The sequence below is a fragment of the Lethenteron reissneri genome, chromosome 51 (genome assembly GCF_015708825.2).
Source record: "Lethenteron reissneri isolate LAM-NWPU_2019-01 chromosome 51, ASM1570882v1, whole genome shotgun sequence".
Taxonomy (NCBI): Eukaryota; Metazoa; Chordata; class Hyperoartia; order Petromyzontiformes; family Petromyzontidae; genus Lethenteron; species Lethenteron reissneri.
Window position 1 is genome coordinate 409658 of NC_083829.1, and position 22518 is coordinate 432175.

The 22518-nt window shown below is 51.4% G+C and overlaps 1 protein-coding gene across 3 annotated transcripts in view; it reads right to left on the minus strand.

Annotated features, from left to right (window-relative positions):
- Positions 1-249: 249 nt before the first annotated feature.
- The window catches only part of LOC133355646 (uncharacterized), a 59963-nt gene continuing 37694 nt past the window's right edge, over positions 250-22518 (minus strand). For 2 of the 3 annotated variants that reach the window (XM_061573013.1, XM_061573016.1), the window contains 12 exons: positions 20377-20579; positions 19525-19684; positions 17702-17819; positions 17093-17185; positions 15178-16641; positions 14245-14687; positions 13610-13732; positions 11358-11520; positions 10277-10385; positions 6841-7022; positions 2973-6524; positions 250-2221 (listed from right to left, as the gene is read on the minus strand). In XM_061573013.1, coding sequence (XP_061428997.1) covers positions 1428-2221; positions 2973-6524; positions 6841-7022; positions 10277-10385; positions 11358-11520; positions 13610-13732; positions 14245-14687; positions 15178-16641; positions 17093-17185; positions 17702-17819; positions 19525-19684; positions 20377-20579 — 7404 coding nt within the window. In that variant the 3' untranslated portion in view covers positions 250-1427. The remainder of the gene's footprint in view (positions 2222-2972; positions 6525-6840; positions 7023-10276; positions 10386-11357; positions 11521-13609; positions 13733-14244; positions 14688-15177; positions 16642-17092; positions 17186-17701; positions 17820-19524; positions 19685-20376; positions 20580-22518) is intronic. The other variant, XM_061573015.1, reaches the window with a different exon arrangement.

Sequence of the window (22518 nt, forward strand, 5' to 3'; positions counted from 1 at the left end):
ACTGCTTAACTAGAACGTCAAGTAATAATTGGCGTAACAAATCCAACTCAGTTTGAGACCTCAAGAAGAATGTTTGTACTGGTCGAGAAACTCCAGTTTAAAACGTTTGGCAGTTCAAAGACAACTTTATCCTTAAAATCAGAAGCAGTGTCCATACAAACCAGCTTGCCAGTGTAAACATGCAAAAAGCACCAATCGCAGCAGTTTTAATCAACCTTGTACCATAAAATAATTTACATTATAACTGGGTTTCGTTTTCTCGCACTTAGTTTATTTACACATGCACACCGTTGGGTAAGATTACTGATATTCATGACGCTAATGTCGTCAATTAACTTTACTTTCGTTCAGCACCACCAACAATGTGGGGTGCGTGTGCCTGGCGGAAGTCACAAGTGCACATTGTTATCTACACGGTCTGAAAATATGCTTTTGGTGTTGCGAGTTTGGTGTCTGGGCTTCAACATTGATCAGCCACACGAGCATAACACATCTCATGGACCAAACGGCAAAACACCAATACTTCAAATCCCCCCTCTCTCCCCACCACCGTGCATCCGTCGCAGAATGCACCACCTGACAAAAGGTTGGATGTAAAAAAACACTCCCGACAAACGCCGCACCTCAATTTCTAAGATGTTTGTTATACTTTTGGCGCATTTCGAAACGTAAGTTATTGACAGAATACAAACGATTGGGAGCAAATTTCGCCATGAGTGCTCAATTCCAGTGTGGTGGCTAATTGGCGAAATACTTCAGATTTTTTTGCCGAATAGATTTTTTTATCAGACATTATTGGACGTTATTACAGACATGTACTTAAACACAGCCCAACTTTTTATTGGAAAAAGGTAGTAAATCTCCAGACAACACTTTGAAATGGTGCATCATGACTTTGAACCGCCCATGTTTCCACAGTGGAGACGCACGGCGTGAGCTCATCGCACAAAAAACTGTTAAACAAAAATCGACTTATCACGGCAAAACTGCCACATCTGAGACATTGCTGGATAAATTGTAAGCCAGAAATGCGCTGAGGGATGTAAAAAAACTGTGCTTTACAGTTTCAGATGCAATACCTGACCCAGCCTGAAGATTATTCATGCCCAGAGCTTAATTTAAACCTGTTCAGTTCACAGCTATATCCATCAGCAGGGCCGCCCGCACACGGTGGACCAAATTGTCGGTACTTCCACCTCTTCCAAGAATACTGGCCAGCGTAGATGAGGCCAACTATCCTATCCTCTCAAGATAGCTTCCTGAGAGCTTCCTGAGAGCTTCCTCTTGCAGAGGGCCTTTCTGCTGCCAGTCGTGAAGCAGGGAAGAAATTGCAGGGCTGCACCGTCACCCTATGTGGGAAGCCGACCCGAGAGAATATTTCTGCACTCAGCAGACCACAATCGACATGGAAAATATTCAGCGCCAACTTAAGAGGGTGGCTGCCAAGGCCCGCTGTAGTGTGGCAAATAGTGGTACGGCTGCTGGTACGTCTGTGCCGGGCTGGCCTGTGGCGGTAGGGCAGCTGCCGTTGGGCCTGGAAGGGTGCCAGCCGTCCCCACGAACATCCACGGAGGCGGTTGAACAGGCGGAGGGCTATTTGGGTGGACGGTCGGACAAGGGGGCGGAAGAGTCGGGCAGGAAGGGGGTGGCACAGTCGAGCAGGAAGGGGGTGGCACAGTCAGGCAAGAAGGAGGTGGCACAGTCGGGCAGGAAGGGGGCGGCATCATCCCGAACTGGGGTGGCGCTATCGGGCAAGAGGGGGGCGGCACCGTCGCGCAGGGAGGAGGTGGCAGCACGAACCCAGGTCGCGAGAGGCACGGCTGCACCCCCTGGTGCAATGCGTGTGACAGGAATAGCGGTGGCAGTGGCGGCGGCGGCAAAACAGGCTGCAGTGCGCAACCAGACGGTTGCCTTGGCGGTGACAGCGATTTAGGGGGTGGACACTCTGGTAGTGGTGGTGGCGGAAGTTCTGGTGGCGGAGGAGGGGGGCTGCTGGGTGGGAGCGGCGGCTGTGGCGGTATTTTCGGCGGGGCAGGGAGGACTGTCATTGCGGTGGTGTCGGTGGTGCCTGGCTCCTCATTTGGACACCTGCTGCTGGCACTGGCGGATGTGGCGTCAGTGGTGCTGGAGTCCTTGTTATTCTGCTCTGGGTCTCCTGTCTGGCACCAGGGCTGTGTGTGTGGTGCCTGCGACGAATGCAGACCGCGGTCTAAGGAGTCGTCTACGGAGCAAGAAGGGGATAAAAGAGCGAGGGTTTGAGTTTCACTTTAAGATTTTAGTTTTTATGAATAGGAGAGCACATCCACAAATTGGCAATGTGCAGGTGCAAGGTGGATGATTGATGATGAGAATGTATTACAAAAATTAGGCAACCTCACAGTGCAATTTAAAAACAAAATTTTTCGAATAATGAAAGCGAACATTTTTTATGTAATTTATCAACGGTCAGAGAAAATATGGCTTACCTATGGCACAATATGTGGACGCACCCCATCGCCATCTCAGCTCGTAGGCGTACGTCCGACACCAGTGCGATATTATGAAAAGCAGTGATGAGTGTTGTATATGATCAGTCCAGTTGCCTTACAGTGCTTTCAAAATTGTTATAATTTCAATTAAAATAATGAGTGCTTTTGGTATTTGTGCCATTCTATTACGAGGGTGCTGCGTCGCAAACGACCAGTCGGCAGTAGGTTCACGGTAGACGGCGACAACTGCTGCAAGTTCTCCCAATTAACACGCATCAAACTATGCACACGTAAGAATTACAGTCCGTTCTTCTATCACACGTGTTTTCTCATAACGTGAATTGGATATTAAACGATGAATGTATTCGGGAACATTTTTTATGACGCGGATGCGAATTGGATAACGCAATTGAGTTAACAGAAATCGATTCCTGAATCACAATGATTCCTCGAATGGCAAGGAAGAGGGGAGAGCGAATCGTCGCAAGCGTAGCCGGCACTCACCTCGACCCGGAGAACGTCTCCTCCTCCTCTCGGACTCTTCCTCTGCACTGCTCTTCGTGATCCTCATCCTCTCTGGGGGAGTCTTCCAGTGCTGCCGATCTCCGCTCGGTGTCTCTGTGCGCTTCTCCGTGCAGCCGTCCCGGTGGAACGCGGCCGGCGATTGCATTTCCGCTGCCGCCATCTTTGACTTCGCCGTCGAGCCGTCGGCCCTGCCTGGCTTCTCCCTGCCATGCGCTGCCACCGCTGCCATCATCATTCCCGCCGTGTGTTGGTTGCCCTGCTTGTGTCGCAACTTTATCTCCTCCCAGAGCGACAGCGGCTTCAAAATATTCTTCTTGCGCTCACTCTGGCAAGGCGGGTGAACCGTCAGCCTGGACCGGTCAGGCAACCCCCCGACTCTAACCTGCCCATCTCCTTGAAGGAGCAACGCACCCCGTTGACCTTTTGCGTTGTCGCCGGATGAAAAAAAAGATGAAACGCGTAAATGAAACACAGCGGGAGGAGTGGAGCGATCGCTAATTGCCCTTTGCTCATCGCACCGCTTCCTCTCATCGGGGGTATCGCTCACGCCATCATCATCACGCTTCCCGTCGGACTCCGCCTTGGGGACGCGTGGTGGCGGTCCGGGCGGCTCTTCGACGTCTGTCCTCCGCCTCTTGCACTCGGCCCGCTCATTCGGTGGGGTCACCGGTCTGTGTTTTCTGCCGCCGGCGAGGTCACCCGCGAGGTCATGGTTGCCCTCCTGTGGGATTGGGATACTGGGCCAAAGGCTATCGTGGGTGGCATCACCCTGACCGTTGTGCTTCCCCGCCTCCAACTGCGGCGCCGCCACCATCACCGCCGCCGCCACCATCACCGCCGCCAGAGCTTCTGGCTTTTGCTGCTGCTCCTTCCTTGAAGACTGCTGTGGGGCGACAGGGATCCAAGTCTCACTGCTTTCACGCTTGTCATAGGGAGACGATGACACTGCCGCCTCAGCTGCTGGTGGCCGCTCGTGCACAGAGGTAGCGAGCCGGCTATGGCTAGAGTCTTTATTATCTTTATTATCTCCCGGCGGCACTGGGGTGGCGAGACTGGGCTGCCTATCATGCCTGGGGAGGAAGAGCTGCCTCTGTTGGCTGCCGGTTTCTTCATCGTCTTCGAACGTCACCTGCGGGGATGGCTTCGACTGTTGCCCGTGCTCTGAAATCGACGACGAGAGCGCACAAGAAACGTTCTGGGTGCTCCGGGGCTTCTCTGCCCACAGCTGGCTTGACACGGGTGTCACCACTGCCAGGCACTCCTCGTGCATAGCGATGGATGAACCCCTTTGCGTTTTCCCCTTCTCTTCAGGCGACACGCACACCGCCACTCGGGGAAGATGCTCGGTTCCTGCCGTGCAGCCGCTCTCCGTCTTCTGCTCCGGAAGCTGCTGCTCGTCTTCATGAATGGCGAACTGCAGGATGGGAAACCTCCTCTGGGAAGCATCCCTCTTCTCGAACGCCGCCAAGGCTGCCGCTTTGGGCTGCAGTTCTCTGCTGACGGTGGACAGCAGCAGGAGGGGTGCTTTGCTTTGTCTGCCATCCACCTTTTCTTCCATCGACTTTGACAAAACCTGGCTGAACTGCTGCTGCTCTTGTTTGTAACTGGAAGACAAAACAGACGCCCACTTACGCTTTCTTTCCTTCTTCTCTACCAATGGCGGAGACTTGAAATACCTCTGCTTTTCTTCTTTCTTCGTCTCTGCCAAAACCACCGAAGCAGCTGCTCCAATCTGCTGCTCGCGAGGGGATAGAGGCGGTGAGACAAAACGCCCTACCTGGCTACCATCGTCGTCCACCTCTATTGTCAGTGTCGACGCAGCCGAATTGGGCAGTCGCTCACTCTTTCCAGCACGCGAGTGGGCACGGGGCGAGCTCTGGCCGCTTTTTTTCTCAGCTCTTAGAGGCGATGGCGGCAAGACCACCGTGGCCTGCCGCTGCTGGTTCTCATCGGTGGACAGATGGATGGCAGAGGAGCTAGCTTCGCCGTCTTCCCTCTTTTCCAAGGACACTGGTGCTGCAGCTTTTTCTGAGGCGGAATACCAGCCCAAGCCTCCATATGTCCCATCGACTTTCATCGTTTCTCTCGTCTCTCCTGACGGTCTCAAAGCAACTGTGCGCTGTTGCTGCTGCTCAACCAGGCTGCTACGCTCAGTTTCTTTCTTTACCACCGCTGATGCAGAAGATTCCACGCTCGGCTGCGGCTCTTGTCTCAGAGCTGACAGAGTGGTGGTGGAGGAGCTACACTTCCGCTTGCCTTCCCCCCTCTTTGCTCCCAGCGATGTCGTGGACGTGACCGCCACAGGGCTCCCTTCTCGGGTGGACGAGGACGACGTTACCAAACAACTGTTCCGGCTGCCATATCCCTCCTCGTCCAGCAGCATCGACGACACCACCACCATGGGGCGCTGTTCTTTATCGATGGTAGGCTGGCGGATGGAGGTGCTGCTCTGCTCCTCGGTATCCTTTTTATCCGACGACGTGGCTGCCTTCAGCTGCTGCTCAGGTCGCGGCGGTGTTCGAGGAATGGGGGAAGGACTCGGCACAACGAGGAGTGTCTCATCCCACACTGTCGACGTTACTGGGTCGGGTTGCCGCTCACCACAGATGGTGGTTGAGTGGACGAGGGAGCAGCTCTGGGCACCGACTTTTGTCGCGTCATCCGACAAGGGCCGAGAGGCCACTTTTGTTTCCTGGTTCTTCACTCTCATTTGCTGCTGCTGTTGCTGCTGCTTAAAAGAAGGGACGGGGCTTGCCGAGATTAAACTACTACCGCTTTCTTTCTTCACTTCTGGAGCAACCGATGTAGGCCGCGTTGACTGCGGTTCCCACTTCACAATGGACGGGGGGACAAGAGGACTGTTCTGGTTGTCAGTTTCCTTCTCTTCCGCAGTAAGTGTTTTCGGCCATTGATCGTCGTGCTTAACAGGTTGACTCTTCCCATCCAATGACGCCGTCATAGACACTTTTTTTGGCTGCGGGTCAGGTTCGGGTCGCGAGACGTTCGGCCAGAACTGGCTGCTCACGTTCTGATCCTGCAACGCTGCCGATACCGCTACAGTCGACATGGGTCCTTCTGACTGTTGAACACGTTTGGCAGCGGGCGGTGGAAAATTTGGCCGGGTCTGGTTGCTTTCTTTGAGATCGGGCAATGCTGCTGGTGCCGCCACCAGGGCTTGCCGCTCTTGCGCCAGTGGTAACGGCGGTTGCGGTGGCTGTGGTGGTTTTGACGGTAGCGGCCGCACGAGCGGCCAGCCCTGCTTCCCGGCGTCTTTCCTCTCTTCCGAAGGCACAGATATCGGAGGTCGCTGTATGCCAAGGTTCAGCAGCTTCGTCTTGGCGTTGGGCTCAGGCGGGTGCTGCAGGGACGCTTCTCGCTCTTTGCTCTGCTTGGCGACGTTGGCGGCGGCCATCGCCATCCGCCGGTGGGTGGGCTCGAAAGCACCCTGGTGGAATTTGGCGATGAAGTCCGAGATGGTGCTGACGGCGATGCCGGCATTATGGAACCTGCTGACGTTCTCTTCCACGTTGCCTGCGCGCAGACACACACGGGAGGTGTTGTTTTGCGAGCACCACGGTCGGGGTGCACTCGGAAGATGGCATGGGCGAGCGTGGTTGAGTGTGTATGAGCACAGATGAACGTTGTTGGGTAATGGTGATTGGGCGAGCGTGGATGAGTGTGGGGGAACAGCATGAGTATGTACAGGAGGGTGCTACGGACTTAGCACCTGCAGGTGACAGTGAGGATGACTTAACGGTTGTGTGTGAGCGTGCCTGGGTGAGCGTGCCTACGCGAGCATGGCTGGGTGAGCACGGCCGGGCGTGGCCGGGTGAGCGAACCCCCTCACCGGTGAGAAAGACGGTGTAGCGACACTGCGGACTGAGTGCCTGCAAGCTGACCGCACAACCCAGGAAGCCAAGGCTGGCGTTGCAAGCGTCGTCGCATGCGTGGGGAGGGAGGAACTCCGCCAGCTGCTGCCGCTCGGCACCCAGCACCAAGGACAGCACGTCACCCCACACGCAGCTCTCCCTGGAAACGCGCGGACAGTGTTGTATGTGTTGGGTTATGAAATTTTGATAAAAATAATAAAAATTAATAATTTTCCGAAAAATGCGCAAATCACATTAATTATGATAGTGTGTGTATTAATATGCATAAATTATGTTAATGTGTGTAATTATATGCATAGATTATGATAATCACGGAGATAATCGTAGTAATTTATGCGAATGCTTGCGACTATGTTAATGTGTGCAGTTGTGGTAATTAGGCTCAGCTTCGTTTATCCAGAGTTATATCAATCAGGATAACACGATTATCATCGATTAAATGTTTACCGATTATCTTAGTGTGTGTTATGATATTTTAGGTCTCCATTTTCATATCTCATCGCAGGTAACAGCTCTTATGAATAAGACAGTTTTGCATGGACTTGGAAAGAAGCACTCGAACAGTTGGTGTGAAGCAATTTTATTCTAACAAGCATGCGACATTCTATCATGCATATCAAACATACGCCAATAATTCATGAATAACCAAACACTTATGCATTTGCGATATCATGCATTCGATTAATATGAATAACTAAAATTCTTATGCAATTACGATATTATGCATTTGACTAAAATGAATGAATAAACACTTATGCATTTGCGAGACTATGACTAAAAAAAAAAACCTCCTAACAACCAGGCATCTCATTAGTTCGCCCATGTATCGATCACAATCGGCGACTGGCCGAGTTTGAAACAAGCATGACACACTTCATTTTGCGGTAATAAAAAGCACTTATTGTATCCCAAAGGCGAAAGTGTATGTATATACTGGTGGGTGAGGGCGTGTTGCGGGAGAGCTAATCTGGCTCTGTTTTAATTAATTCTTCGGCGAGACTCTTTGACAAAGGAACTGGTTTGACAAGATTTCCTCTGTTTCCTTGAGTCTGTATGTGGGGAGCGATACAACCTCTCTGCTGTCTGTGCGAGCGGCAGCTGAGACTTTCTCCGCTGTGAGGTGAGCGGCGGCGCTCGTTCAGAAGACTTTGACTCTTTTTCTCCACGGCGGGATGACGAGTCGGTTTTGGTTGATGCTGGTCGATCCGGGTGTCGCTCGTTGTCGCACGGTGGCGCACGGTGGCGCACGGTGGCGCACGGTGGCGCACGGTGGCGCACGGTGGCGCACGGTGGCGCAAGGTGGCGCAAGGTGGCGCAAGGTGGCGCACGGTGGCGCACGGTGGCGCACGGTGGCGCACAGTGGCGCTCGTTCAGCGATCTCCGCCTTTCCTGCGGGTTGTTCGCTGGTCGTCACTCTGACGAGGAGCGATGCTTCGTTCGTGGCAGGGTGGACGTTGGCGTCTTTGTTGGCTTCACTCGCAGCTCTGCGACTCAGGGTAGCGATTCTTCTCAGGTGGTGCAGACCTCGGCTTGTAGCTACGCGTCGCTACTCCGCGAACCTCGCCATTCTGGATGACGAAAACTTCTTGACGATCTGTGGTGGAGTCGAAGCCCTGGCGACGAGTTGGGCTCGTGGCCCGGACGAACTGTGGTGGAGCCGAAGATGGGGCTCGTGGCCCGGATGATCTGCTTTGAATGGATTTTCCTTCGGTTTATATCTGGAATTTCCACTCAGTTTCCCGAGTTGTTCAAAGGCTGTCATAAAACCCTCCTGTGGGCTGAACCATCTGTGTTCGTTGTGTGTGTGTCCGTCCGTGTGTTTCGCGTGCGTGTTTTTCCGTGTGTTTATTAGCTTTGAAGACACATCTGTGTCGTTCTGGAAGAAAGGGGTGGGGGTGGCTCGTGACGGCGCCACCGAAGTTATCCATTAGCCAGACCGATGATTCGCGTCGAGTTATATATAAAAAAAAACATTCGAATCCATGTTTTGTTACTGAATAATATTTGTCGCGAAAACCTACGCGTTAAGCGAGCTTAATTATTCTCTCCCTTACTCGGGGATCATATCTTTTGTCTCACACAGCTTAAGTTGTTTTGGTTTGGAAGTTGAAATGCAACTTATTTGCTGCTTGGTTCCATCTGCACAGTTATGCCGAAACCGTGTTCGCGATGTTTCATCGTGACCCGATCTCTCATGGAAATGTTATTTCCTCGCGTGTGCAATTTTTTCCTGTCCGTGTTGTGGGAAGACAAAGACGGTTGTTTCCACGGTGGGAGCACCCGGCGCATGCGCTTATTTATTCGAAGGCGTGTGTTAATTTCCTTTGAGCCATTGCCCCAACCTTTATGGGTGTCATTTCCTGGCTTGGTGCCTGTGTGTGGAGATCCTCTCGGAAAGACAAAGGCGGCCGTGTTGCTCGCTTCCCATGGGTGTTGTGTTTGGTTAATTTTGAGAGCCTTCTCCGCCCTTGATTCCTCTTCTACTTTAATTCCGTACTTATTATTTGACTTCTTGTGATTATTTAATCTGATATCCCGGCTCATCTTTGTTCAGAATATAATTATCTCTTCCTCCATGGTGCCTGGTTTGAGGTTTTTTTTAACAAAAGGATGTCCTGCTGACCCCCCTGCCTGCCATTCCCCCCTCCCTTGTTCCTCTTGTGTGAAATTCGGGGAGTTTATGACCTTGATTACCCTCTTTCATGCCATCTTTCCTTTGAATTGAGGTATGCGCGCATCTGTGGAAGTGTGGGGGCGTGTTCGTTCCACGTTGCCCCGTGTCTATTAAAAAAACAATATTATATATGATGGCAGAATAATTCTTAAAAAATATAAAAATAAAATAAAAAGGGGGTACATACACAACAACAGGGAGACATGGAGATGATGGAACGAGACACATGGGCACAGAGACGGGCAGACAGAGAGGTAGAGAGACAGATAGAGATGGAGACAGGAAGAGGGGCAGAGGCAGGGAGATAAGATATAGATGGGGTGAAAGTAAGAGACAGGGAGATTGGAGAGACAGGCAGAGAGAAAGACAGAGAGATAGGCATACTGGCAGAGAGATGGAGATAGGTGGAAAGAGATACAGTTAAGCAGACAGACAGAAAGACAGGCAAGCAGAGACATAGGGTTAGACACAGAAAGAGGCAGATGGAAAAAAAACCAGACAGATGCAAAAAGACAGATCCCCGTATAGCCTTAACAGATTGTTGGGGCACGTGTTGTTCGCAAGTAGAACTGATCAAGGCCAATACAGTACGAGGGGGTGGGTGAGCCAGCACGCACGCACACAGTAGGTCAACAACCTACGTGCTCCACTGCCGTCTAAGAGACCATCCTTTGGCCATGTGCCTAGCCCTCCGGAATGCTGGTCGGGGGGGTTCTCACCGTCCAGCTGTGTGGAGGTTCTTCACCATGCGTCCGTGCAGCTTCCACACCCACCGAGTGCCCACCGAGTTCAGCGACCGCAGCACGCCGATGAACTTCTGCACCAGGCCTGCGATGGGGCGTGGGAGGACGGTGCCCGTGGCGTCAAAAGAATGCGATGCAGAAATAGTTTTTGCTGTTCGTCACCATCATTGCACCTCCAATTACCGCGGTTGGATACGTCGTTAAACATTCCTACGTACATCATCGTACATCATCAGCCATGGTCAATCCACCGCTGGATGAAAACCTCCACAAGCCGTGGCCACCTCTCACGATCCCGGGGCGAGCATGCTCTCGCAGATTTCTTTCATTCCTTGGCTGGCACTCCTTAATTATTCTTGCTGATATTTCCTGCCCAGGCCCACGTTTTTATGAATAGTTCGAATTATATTTCGATTTAAAGCTTTCGTGACTACAGGGATTCATCTTCTTGGTTCTTTCGGTAAAGTCGCGTAGAAGGGAAATAATAAAATAATAAAAATAAAACATAATAAAATAATTCTCACGACGTTTCGGCCACAACGCAAGCAGCCGTCCTCAGATGAAGAACAGGTCTGTCGGAAAGACAACGTCTGAATGAACACCACCCGGCTTGGAAGCGTATATTTAAGCTGGGTTGGAGGAGGAAGAGCGCCCTGACAAAGTAATTTGCATATCAAGATGAATTTAGCATATTTATGGGAAATGCAGATATGGGATTAGTCACTACTCGTGGAATGCGTAGGAGGTGGGCGGGGGGTTTCAAAGTCATATTATGCCCGTGCATTATTGAGGATTAGCAGCATCAAAGAGAGGGAGTAGGGTTAGCATTAATAAATGGAAGGAATGTAAATGTTTTTTGCGACATAGAATTGTAATGTATGACTTACTGTTAGTAGCTCAGCTTATTGATGATAGTGATGTAGTTTATATTTTAGTTTTTTACATGGTGGTTTAGTTGCTGCAGCTCCATACTATTAACATTCCAAACAAAAGACCGGGATATATTCTCATTTGGCAAGGGTGACCCGGCTCACCCAAAACAGTGGAGCCTACTCACCGGGGTCACTGGCTGCCTCTTTGAGCGCAGTGTCATCCGATACGAGGAAGCCGCCCAGGTGCAGCAGCTTGCGGAACGAGCGGTTCGTGATGTCAGCAAGGCCGTCCACGCCGGCAAAGCGCACGCCCGACGACGCTTGTCGCAACTGCAGCAGCCGTGGGATCTGGTGGAGACAGTGATGCGCGGAAATCGCCGGTCAACGCAAGCGACCCTCGTGGGGAAGCGAAAGGAAAAAACATGTAGACTGCGAACAGAGTAGCAAAAAGCCTGAACTGCGATCCGACCAATAAAAACCCTGCCAAAACTCTAAACCGCTGGTTTCCAATCTTAGGTACGACAATCACCGCCTGTGTTGATACAATTACAATAGTCAGTTCTGCTATAACGCTGTGTGTTTTCATGAAGCAAATTGGATACAACGCGATGAATCTATTAGGGAACACATTTTTTATAACACCGATGCGGATTGGATATAAGGTGATCGAGTGAACAGAACTACATCGCGTGAGTAGGAATAAGCGGTTGTGCAGTTGCCACGGCATAGCATTATCACACAAGGTGTGATGCTGCTGGATGCTTCGAGATGCTACCCATGCGCCTCAAGTCTTTGTTCAGCCTGCATACACATCTAACGTGTTATCGCGTACTGTGCTTTACCCTAAATTATATATTTATAACGTCATTTTTCTGTAACCCGGTGTTCTTCAGGAACGCAACTACCGCGTTATACAAGAGACTGTACTGCATATACACTAAACTATTCTATTTATCAGGTGAAGCCCATTCAGCTATTAGCTTTTTTTCAGAGGTGACCTGGTCACACACAATAGCTTGTCGCAGTGGCTTAATATCACATGTGGAAATTTAGAGTAGCAGCCAAAACTAAAGGACCCGGAGAAAAGTTTACTTGACCATCATTGGGAGAGAGAATACGTGAATTCCGAAATATACAACAGGCATTGTCAGGGTCTAGGATCGAACCCATGCCTCCTACATACCATAATCCTTTACCAGTCCACTGCTGCATGAATGCCATGCCCACCCCGTGTCGGGTCACAAAAGGCTGTGTGACTATACTTCATCATGCTGGTCAGTGCGGGTCAGTGAATGGTGGTGGGGGGGCAGAACAGGACCACAACCAGGAATTGAACTCGGAAAACTGAAATAACTAGGTTAATAGCACAGTATGCTAACCACTACACTCACTGCTCCCCACAAGTGATTAGAGAAGCACATATGCCATGCCGGGAAATTAAACATAGGTTCCAAAGTTCAAAGCAAAGTGCTAACCACTGTGCACTACTCCACCTCTGTCTGACAGCCTCAAGATAATTATATTTTTGTTTTCCTGTTGTTACACAGGCGCACTTCAATTGTCATTAACTATTTTGAAGCTTTGCAAGACCACGACTGATGCCAGCTATTGTCAGGATAGCTGGGTTAATAGCGCACACACACATTGAACATTACTCCATTTCACACTGATACACCCTCAGTTTCACCATTAAAGACCAAGATCCCCCGTATAGCCTGTCCAGACTGTTGGGGCAAGCACTGTTCGCGAGCACCTTTGAAGACCGGCACGGAACACGAGGAGGTGGGTGGCCAACTGTCTTCATCTGTGGTGGCAAGTTTAACGACATATTGAAATTTACGCGATCTAACCCAAAACACCTATATTATGGATATTAATCGCAAAAGCCTACGTGTTAAACTGCTTTTATCTCCCTAGTGCTGTTATTTACACACGGCACCAGGTACTCATTGAGGCTGAGTGGACCTAGGGGAAACCCATGATCATTTCAGATAATCATCACTGGTGTTAGTTCGTAGTGCAGCGCGCACTCCCTACCATAACACACCCTCAACATAGACACTGACACTCTTACACACTGATATACCCGAACATACTCAAACCATTGGAGACCTTCACACCCACACACACATGAACAAAGCGAGTAAATAGCGCAATGCGCGAGTCACTGCACCCACCGCGTGCTTTCAGATGCACTTCTGCGGCCGTCTAGAACCTTCTTCCTTCCGATGTTAGGCCACTGGAGCTATGCACTTTTAAATCGAGATGGAAAACTAATTTCTTTATAAATGTTTGTTTTTAGTTTGTTGTCCTTCCCCCTGCACCTCTGGGGGTTACAATTATTCTCAGAATACTCCCAAAGTTAACAAATACTCAGGGTGGAAATATTGACCATTGACACAGGGACTCTCTGCGTGGCCCGTCCACCCCGTTTTACCGTGTGCAGGATGCTTCCGATGTCCTTATTTCTAATCACGACCAGCGCTCGTTTGCCGCTAGTCTCATATTCGGCCAGTCGCCCGTCTTGGATCTCCTCCCAGTTCTGCAGCCGCAGGTATTCCTAATGGGGAAGAAGCACAGCGGGAGAGGTGAGTTGAGCGAGGCGAAGGATTAAAAGAATGACGCTGTTTTATCGACAATTGTTTAGGGAATCAATTATCGACTCCCAAAGTCAGGGGAGCCGACAATCAAATCTGGTCCAATTTTAGTGTCGATCAAACCAGCTGGCATGCAGGAACATTCAAACCTCACAGGGTGCTCAAATGCGAATAGTCACGTGATGACCCATTACATACTATGTAAAAAAACACAGCCTCCTTGCAGTGACCAGCGTGTTATGTTGAATGAATGGGGTACGGGTTCAGGGCTGGTTGCGCTATCACTCGTCGCTGATGTTAACTGACGCCGACAATTCAAAAAACAGTGCCAGCTGGTGAAGTTTGGTAAAACTGATAATGAAATGGTGTTATGATTTCCCATTCATTTATCATGAACGATCAAACAATCATAATGGCCACCCTGTACCCACAACGTGCCATCTGCTCACCCACACCACCCCACTCGATCGCTCACCCTAATTGGCTCCAGCTCAGGATCGGCAGGAGAGCCATGCACGTAGAAGGCGTCTCGCTGGTCCACCAAGCCTGGCACTGCTTGCGTTGCGCTCGGTTGCCCGGCCACTGCTGCCGCCGGGCCCAAACTCAAGTCCGCTGACACAACCTCCGGCTGGAGTGTGCTCGGAAGAGAGCCGGCGCCGATACCGACGGGCACAACTTGGCAGGCGGTGATATAATCCGGCCGGGCGGTACTGACGAGTTGAGGCGAGGGCTGTTCAGTGTGTGGAAAGCGCAGGCAGGTGGTCTCTGGCGGAACGCCGCCGATGGGGTGTGGCGGCGGTAGCTCCACAGAGGACGGATACCAACCCAGACGCCCGCTTGTGTCTGGCTGGGAACAGATCCAGGCTGCCCAAGGGAGGTCGGTCTTGCTGGGCTTGGCAATGTGGTGAGCGTGAACGACTATTGGAGGGCGTGTGTGGTGACAGAAAAAAAACCAAACACATAACACGAGTGTTATCTTTCAGCTGCCAAGGAAGGGTGGAGTGGTGGCGCAGTGGTGAGCGCACTGAGCTACGAACTTGGTAACCTGTTCGATTTGCGGCCATGGCTAACATCAGTGTCGAGAGAAATCTCAGAAGGTCCTGGGCCTCCCCTTCGCTTTACAAATCTGCTTCGAGTGGTGTGGGGTAGTGAAAAAAACAGGGTAAGGGGTGGCCCGGATAATGCAAAACCGATACATAAATAATGCTAAACATTTATAGCTTATATATGAAGAATGAAGGCCAAGACATAGATTGTCCGAAGTTTGTATTGCTTCTTAAAATAATCGGTCAACTTGCCGACATGTTTGTGATCAAGTGGGCACTGAGCCGCTGACCTTCAATAAAGTGAGGAGCAGCTAATAATTAAACCCGTGCACACGCGAAGATATTTCATTTATTTGCCTGACCTGAACTGCTTGCCAGAGTCGCATCGCATCGCTGCTCCACCAAGTCACCCCATCCTCCTCCTTTGACCTCCGACCCTGTCACCCTCACGTCCGCCTCGTCCTCACACCCCTCCGAGTCTTCATCCAGGTCCATGCTCACCGGGCTTCCCGGCCACATCACGGACTCCACAGTTGGTGACCACGCCGCCACCGACGCATCCCCATCTTCTCTCCTGGAAGAGCCGGCTTGGAAATCCTGAACGTCAACCGCCATCGTCACCACTTCCGCCTCTTGCCGGATACCACAATCCCGACGGCGATCGCACCTGTCGAAGTACGAGTCGTCGAGCGACACCCTCTCGTACGACCGCACAGCGGCCGTCGTCGACGTCCTGTGGTTTGACTCCTCATCTTCTTCACCTTGCTCATCACCAGCAGATGCGTGCATCCAGTTATGCTTCTGCACACGCTTCAGGTAGCTGCAGATCTTGCTGGCGAGCGACCCCGACTTGAGCTGCTCCCGCATTTGGTAGATCAAGGTGTCGGCGTCGGTGCCGACTCCATCTGCCAGCGGCACGTGCACCGCCTGCCGACCCCCGGCTGGCAACCGCAGATCCCAGCCCGCCGAGCGGCACACGCCATCCATCTCCCGCGCGAGCATGGTGGCACAGTCGTCGGCGACCTCGTCCACAGGATGCAGCTTCTTGAAGCGCCGCGACTGCCCGAGTCGACTCTTGACCTCCCCAGGGCGACACTGCTGCTGCTGCCACCACCTGTCCAGCTGGTCCAGCGGTGGTATCGACGGCTCTGCCACGCCGGCGATCTCATCCATCGAGCGTACGAGAGACAACACCGGCTCCTCAAGTTCAATCCAGCCACAAAACGGGCCGCGTGGTAAAATCGGATGCCCGGGAGCAGACTTCAACAGCGATGGAAAACGCGGGAAAAAGTCGGCACAGTCATCGGAATCAGAGGTGGACGCCGAAGACATGCTTGATTTCGTGACAGAGGACTTGACGTGTTTGACCCATTTTCCGAGCAGCCGCTTGCTGTGTACGTTACCGTCCGGGTTATCATCCAAGCCCTCGCTCTCATTGGAGTCACCATCACCAACACCACCACGGGTGTCACCATTGACACCGCTATCAACGCCGCCACTCCACAAATTGCTGACCATCTGCCTCATGGAGGCGAAGACATCTTGAGTTTGCGGCGCGGGGAGGTCAGCGAGGTTGGCGGTTGGGGTTCCATCGGAGGCCAGTAGGAAACTGGGGGCGTCGAGTTTACAGGGCAATGACAGATCCCCCTCTGCATTGTGGGGGAAATGCGGCCCCCCACTCGGCAGGTCTGCGAGCCCCCCACGACCGCCACCGCTGCACCTCCTCCTCTCCTCCTCCTCGAGCAGTGGAATCTCACGCGGGAAATCAGCGCAAGCAACCGGGCCGTCATCAAATGCCATCTCCCCTGTGCCTGGAAAACAAATAACTGCCGAGTAGAGAAAGTCTGGACTGTGACCAAGCTTGAAAGACCGTGCAAAAGTGTTACATCTACACTCGCCATCTACTAAAATTATCCTTGCAGGGCTGTTTAATATCGAGCCTACATTCTCTATTAATTTCCGGTTTACACGAATGATATAAACATATACCATTGGTAGAATTGGCATTGGCACCATTCCTACGGCGCAACGCTATGACCAATGTGCTGCGTGTCACAGACGGGTATAGTCTGCCAGAAGGTTAACATCGCTATGTGATTTAACCCAATGAAGTAATTTCAACCATTTGATGGACATTTTATAATTTGGCAACTCTGTTAAGGGCGTGGTTGGCATCGTGTGCAGCCACCTTTGTCTCCTCCAGTGCCGATGTTTTTCACTCCACACCACGTACTAGATTTAAGGCCGAGCTGACCAAGGCTACACATGCACACTCACCGTGATCAGGGAGCCTGGTGGAGGCGTTGCAGTGAGAATAGCGTGGGTCACATTCGTTGACGTAGTTCTCAGGCAGAGAGTTCTTCCTCAGCCCTGAAAAACACAAACAAGTAATTTAACAACCATGCACATGTGTTGATTCTATCACGCTCTCCAATATGGATTTGTCCCTTCATAGTTCTTGAAGCAAACTGCCGGCCAAAGTCAGGCCTCCCCTCTCGTTCTCTTGTTTTCCTCGCCCGGGTCCTCAAGCCTCCTTTGGCAAAGGAATCGGGGTAAGACCTGGGTTTTCCCCAAAGCCACTCTTAACCGTAATTTACACATGACATCACACTTTGGTCTAAGAGGCCCTTTAAATTAACGGCGAGCCCGGTATTCACACGATCCCGTCAAGACACTGGAAGCTGAACAAGCTTAAAAGAGCCTGGAAAGTGGTGGGATAGGTGGCCACACTGCGCAAAAGATGTTGCGTGTAAGTACCTTTGGAGGGCAGTGCAGCAAAATCAATTGCGGGTGAATGCTGCTCAAGGTGGACACTGGTAGCATTACTTGCCACCCCAGGTGGTACCGACCAACCGCCGTGCTTTGGCCCACGGACTAAAGGCTAACCTGTGAGAGTCACGAGCTTCCAGCCCGGGCTGCTAGCCGGCAGGTCGTCCACGGGTTCGTGGGTCGCCGGGAAGCCCATGGCAGCGGAGTATTGCTTGTTGTTGAAATTGCAAGTGATCTGAGAAATCGAGCACGTGTGCACACACATGGGAGACACACGTACACATGAGCGGTGGTTGTTACAAAATAGAGACTTGAGACTTGTTTTCTTTTACTCCTGTTTTTACAAGTAGGCACAATCCAAATCTCTCACATCCACACAGGCAAAATTAAAAGTGCGGCTCTGAAATTACTTTCTCATGCCAATGTTGGTGGAAGGGCCTCCACTAGAGGGAGTTATAGACAGTTCCTCCAGAGGGTATTTTGGTCTACTCTTCCAAGCTGGCCACAGATGCCTTAGAAGAGGTGGGAGTACCCACATTTAACACCACCACACAAGAGCTACTGATCGACTGTGGTGAACCACTTTGCATTGCTGGGTAGACATTTGCTAATTTGGGTGGGGGATTTAATAAATCTGCACCATTGTTTCAAATGCCACATAGGCAGATGGAATCCAGCCGTCAAACCTCCAGTTGGCAATTCCAGTGTGCCAACCCCACTGCAGCATCCCCAACCACATCCATTAACAAATTGAGATGCATGTTGGACTGGCCACAGAGGCCCAAGCAGTGATGGATGTGACTGCAGTGCGCTAACATTAGAAACACGATTTAAAGCTTTCGTGACTGCAGGGATTCATCTTCTTGGTTCTTTCGGTAAAGTCACATAGAAGGAAAATAATAAAAATAAAACATAATAAAATAATTCTCACGACGTTTCGGCCACAACGCAAGCAGCCGTCTTCAGGTGGAGAACAGGTCTGTCAAGTAGACAGAGTCTGAATGGCACGCCCCAGGCTTTGAGCGACTATTTTTGCAGGGATGGAGGGGTGAAGAGCGCTTTGACAAAATAATTTGCATATCAAGAGGAATTTAGCATATTTATGGGAAATGCAGATATGCGATTAGTACTACTTGTGAAATGCGTAGGAGGTTTGGCGAGGGGTTTAAAGCCATTATGCCCATGCATTATGCAGGATTAGCAGTATACAGTTGAGTGGGTAGAATAAAACAGTGTAATATGACAATGTATAGTCAATAAGCATATTAGTTGCTGCGGCGCCATATTATTAACATTCCTTCCCTTTATTAATTCTAACCTTACTCCCTCCCTTTGATACTGCTAATCCTGCATAATGCATGGGCATAATGACTTTAAACCCCTCGCCAAACCTCCTACGCATTTCACAAGTAGTACTAATCGCATATCTGCATTTCCCATAAATATGCTAAATTCCTCTTGATATGCAAATTATTTTGTCAAAGCGCTCTTCACCCCTCCATCCCAGCAAAAATAGTCGCTCAAAGCCTGGGGCGTGCCATTCAGACTCTGTTTACTTGACAGACCTGTTCTCCACCTGAAGACGGCTGCTTGCGTTGTGGCCGAAACGTCGTGAGAATTATTTTATTATGTTTTATTTTTATTATTTAATTATTTTCCTTCTACGTGACTTTACCGAAAGAACCAAGAAGATTATAAACACGGTGTTGACGGGTCTAAAATGTTCCACCCCTCCCCCCTTCTGGTACCTGACTCATGCGGCTAAGATGCTTGCCGTGATGGATAAGTATAGTTCGGTAGGCTTCGTATAGCTGCAGGCCCGAACACAGTCAGGTCGAAGGCCGAATACTAGAACTTTCCCATGCCTGTCCTATACCCTCACCACACCATCACCACCACTTCCCTCACTAACCACACACTTCCCGCCACCGCCTGCCTACCATGTCTCGGTCGATGGTCTTCCTGTAGGCGAGGCCCATGTCCTTCCATTGTTCCTTGGTGGCGGAGTCCTGGGGATCGTTGCATCCGTGCAGAACTTCCCGAGCGAGCAGCATCTTCCAGGTGTCCATCAGCTCATTCTCCAGCAATGGTTTATAAGGCCTGGGAAGACAGGGTTGGAGTGTACTAATGATTGATAATAGAGCACTCAAAGATTTGCCCCAATCAGTCCCACAGCGGCAGTCAATCACCTCCTCGCTCTTCTATCGCCACGACCATGGTTACTGTTCCCATGAAATTCACTCAACCAATCCAGAGGACTCGGGTCTACCAGACTGTGGTCAACCACCACATTGCTGAAACTTCCCTCGCACTGCTTCACTTTGGAATTTCCTCCCATCGTCTCTTTTCCCAAGCGCATACAACCGTGTTATTTTTTGTTATTTTCTTTTAACCTATCTACATGACTTTACCGACAAACCCAAGAATAAAACTGGGAACAATTCAAGAAAAAACATTCACTTTCATCCATTGTACTCTCGGCAGTGCCGTTTGTTACGAGCTGCCTGGCGTTATGGGTCTTTAGGGCTGTGCTGAGCAAACGTGTGAATAAAACAATCAGATCGCCCATCTCTAATACAATTCTAATAGTTACCAACACCATCACCACTGCACCATGCCTACCATCTCCACTACTACCGTCACCACCACCACCAACGCTGCTGTCACCAATACCGCCACTGCCTTCATCGCCGTCATAACAACCACCATTGCTACCGTCACCACCACCCACAGCTACCGAAAATACTGCCGCCGCCACCTTCACCACCACCGCCACCACCACCACCACGTACCCGTATACTGCTCGTAGCACACACAACTCCAACGAGTCCTGTGTGTGTGGCCAGTCGCCACCGAAATCGTAGCATCCATCCCAGCTGATCACGCGGCTCTCCTCCAACGTGCTCTGATACGCTCCCCTTACGAGGCCGTTGTGGTCAAAGAAAGCTTTCTCTGCCAAGCCGAGGACTCCGTCCACATCTATGTTGTCCTTGTTCTGTGGGGGGTGAGTGGGTAAAGGAAATATCAAGTCAACGTCATGGCTTACAGCCCCCCACTAACACGCGGTGCATGCATGGAACTCTGTGAATGCTCCGAATGGATTCTTCGTCTCATGGCGTGATGCAGACAGGACAAGTCTGGATGAACATTGCTTAAAAAGACGTCGATTTAAGCGTAAATAAAGCGGTAAACATGAACGTTTAACACGTAGGCTTTCGTCACCAATATTACCCATAAGAGAGGATTTTTTGGGTGAAATCGTGTAAATATAAATGCCTTGTTAAACCCGCCACCACCCGACACAGCCAATGAATTGGCGGGTGGTGGCGGGTTTTAACGATACTGCCTTTCATCCGCGAGTATGTAGCGGCAGGGGCGACTGGATGGCGTTTCAACGCTGCTTCAAAGCGGCCTGCACTTTGGTCGGGTGGTCGGAAGAGGCTGTGCCCTGTACGACGACTCCTTGGGGAGCATTTGAAGCCATCCTGGAGGTGGATCGAGCGACTCTGCCTCGGGCATGCGCTCAAATGGCCGCAATTTTCGACCCACCATCCAATGCCTGCTCTAGGTTTGTGCTGCGGAGGCGGGGGGAGGCCGAGACGCCTCTCGCCTTCCGCAGCGCGCTGCTGGCCTTGGGCCACACAGCTTATCCGCGCATGGAACAGACGGCGCTCGATTCTCTGGCGCTGGAAAGGTTGCTGTCGCTCTCCCCATCACGGAGGAAGGTGACCTGTCGTCCCTGAAGGTGGCCCACTGCATCCAGGCACACGTCAACCTGCAGTGGTGGCCCGGGGTGGCTGCTTGCGCAGGGGTGCCGGAGGATCCGGAGGAGCCTGCGCCACGGGAACCGGAACGGGTCTGCGCTTCTTTCATCCGGAGCCCAAGCGGGAGAGGAGTCAAGGGGCGACGACAGCAGGAGCGGGAGTGCCGAGAGGGACCCCTTCCAGCAAGTGCGGCCAGCTGGGCCACATCGTCAGGGAATGCCGCAACAGCGCTGGATCGCCCACCTCACCTTCGATGTCCTTCGCTCCGCTGACATCCGCTTCCCCGGCCTCGCAGGCAAATCGTGACGCATCAGACACTCGGCCACAAATGTCACCACACACATCTCGGTTGTTGAGCGCATCCGGTTCGCACTTCGCCATCCCTCATCTTGTCGCGGCGTGTGAGCAACGGACTCCGGCGTCGGATGGGTGGCAGCGTAGCAGCGTGTCAGGGTTGCTGCGGCAAGGGGTCATCCGCGGTGGTTGGCTTTATTCAGGGGGAAGAGTGTCCGCGTTGAAAACATTGAGTTGACAGGGCGGGTGTGGGTCTCCAAGACATTGACTGTGCCCTGTCTTTTGGGTACCGAATTTTTCGGGAGAATGCCCCTTAAGATCCTTGCAGATCAAGGCTGTATTGAATTGCCGTTGGGAAATCGGTTGGCCTTTTTAAGTCTACGACTCGGTTAGCAAGGGCTAACGCTACAGTCCAAGACCTGGCGAGGGAAACTGTTATGGCTCTGCCAGGTGCAGATGTTGGTGCCTTTACGATTGCGGAAGCATCTGGATTTGACAGATTTCGAAGGGGTCCTTTTAACCCCCTCTAATACAGCGACTTGTGTTGGTGGGTGCTCAGACCATAGTGACTAGGAGCCCTTTGTGCAAGTGCTAAATGTGGGGCTGGGGGCTTCTGTGCTCCAAGCTGGTACAGTTTTTGCCCATGCAACGGCCGCGCGCTGTGAAAAGGCCTACACGGAGGCTGCAGAGGTCGTTGGCGTGGTGGAGCGGGGAAGAGAGTCGGACGGGGCTTGGATGGACATTGTGCGGGGAAAATTTGGGTTTGTCTGGGGAACAGCGGGGGCAAATTTGGTATAGGCCGCACTTCGCTATTGCAACATCACGTAGATACGGGTCACGCAGCTCCGATAAGGCAGAATTCGTACAGGCTCCGTC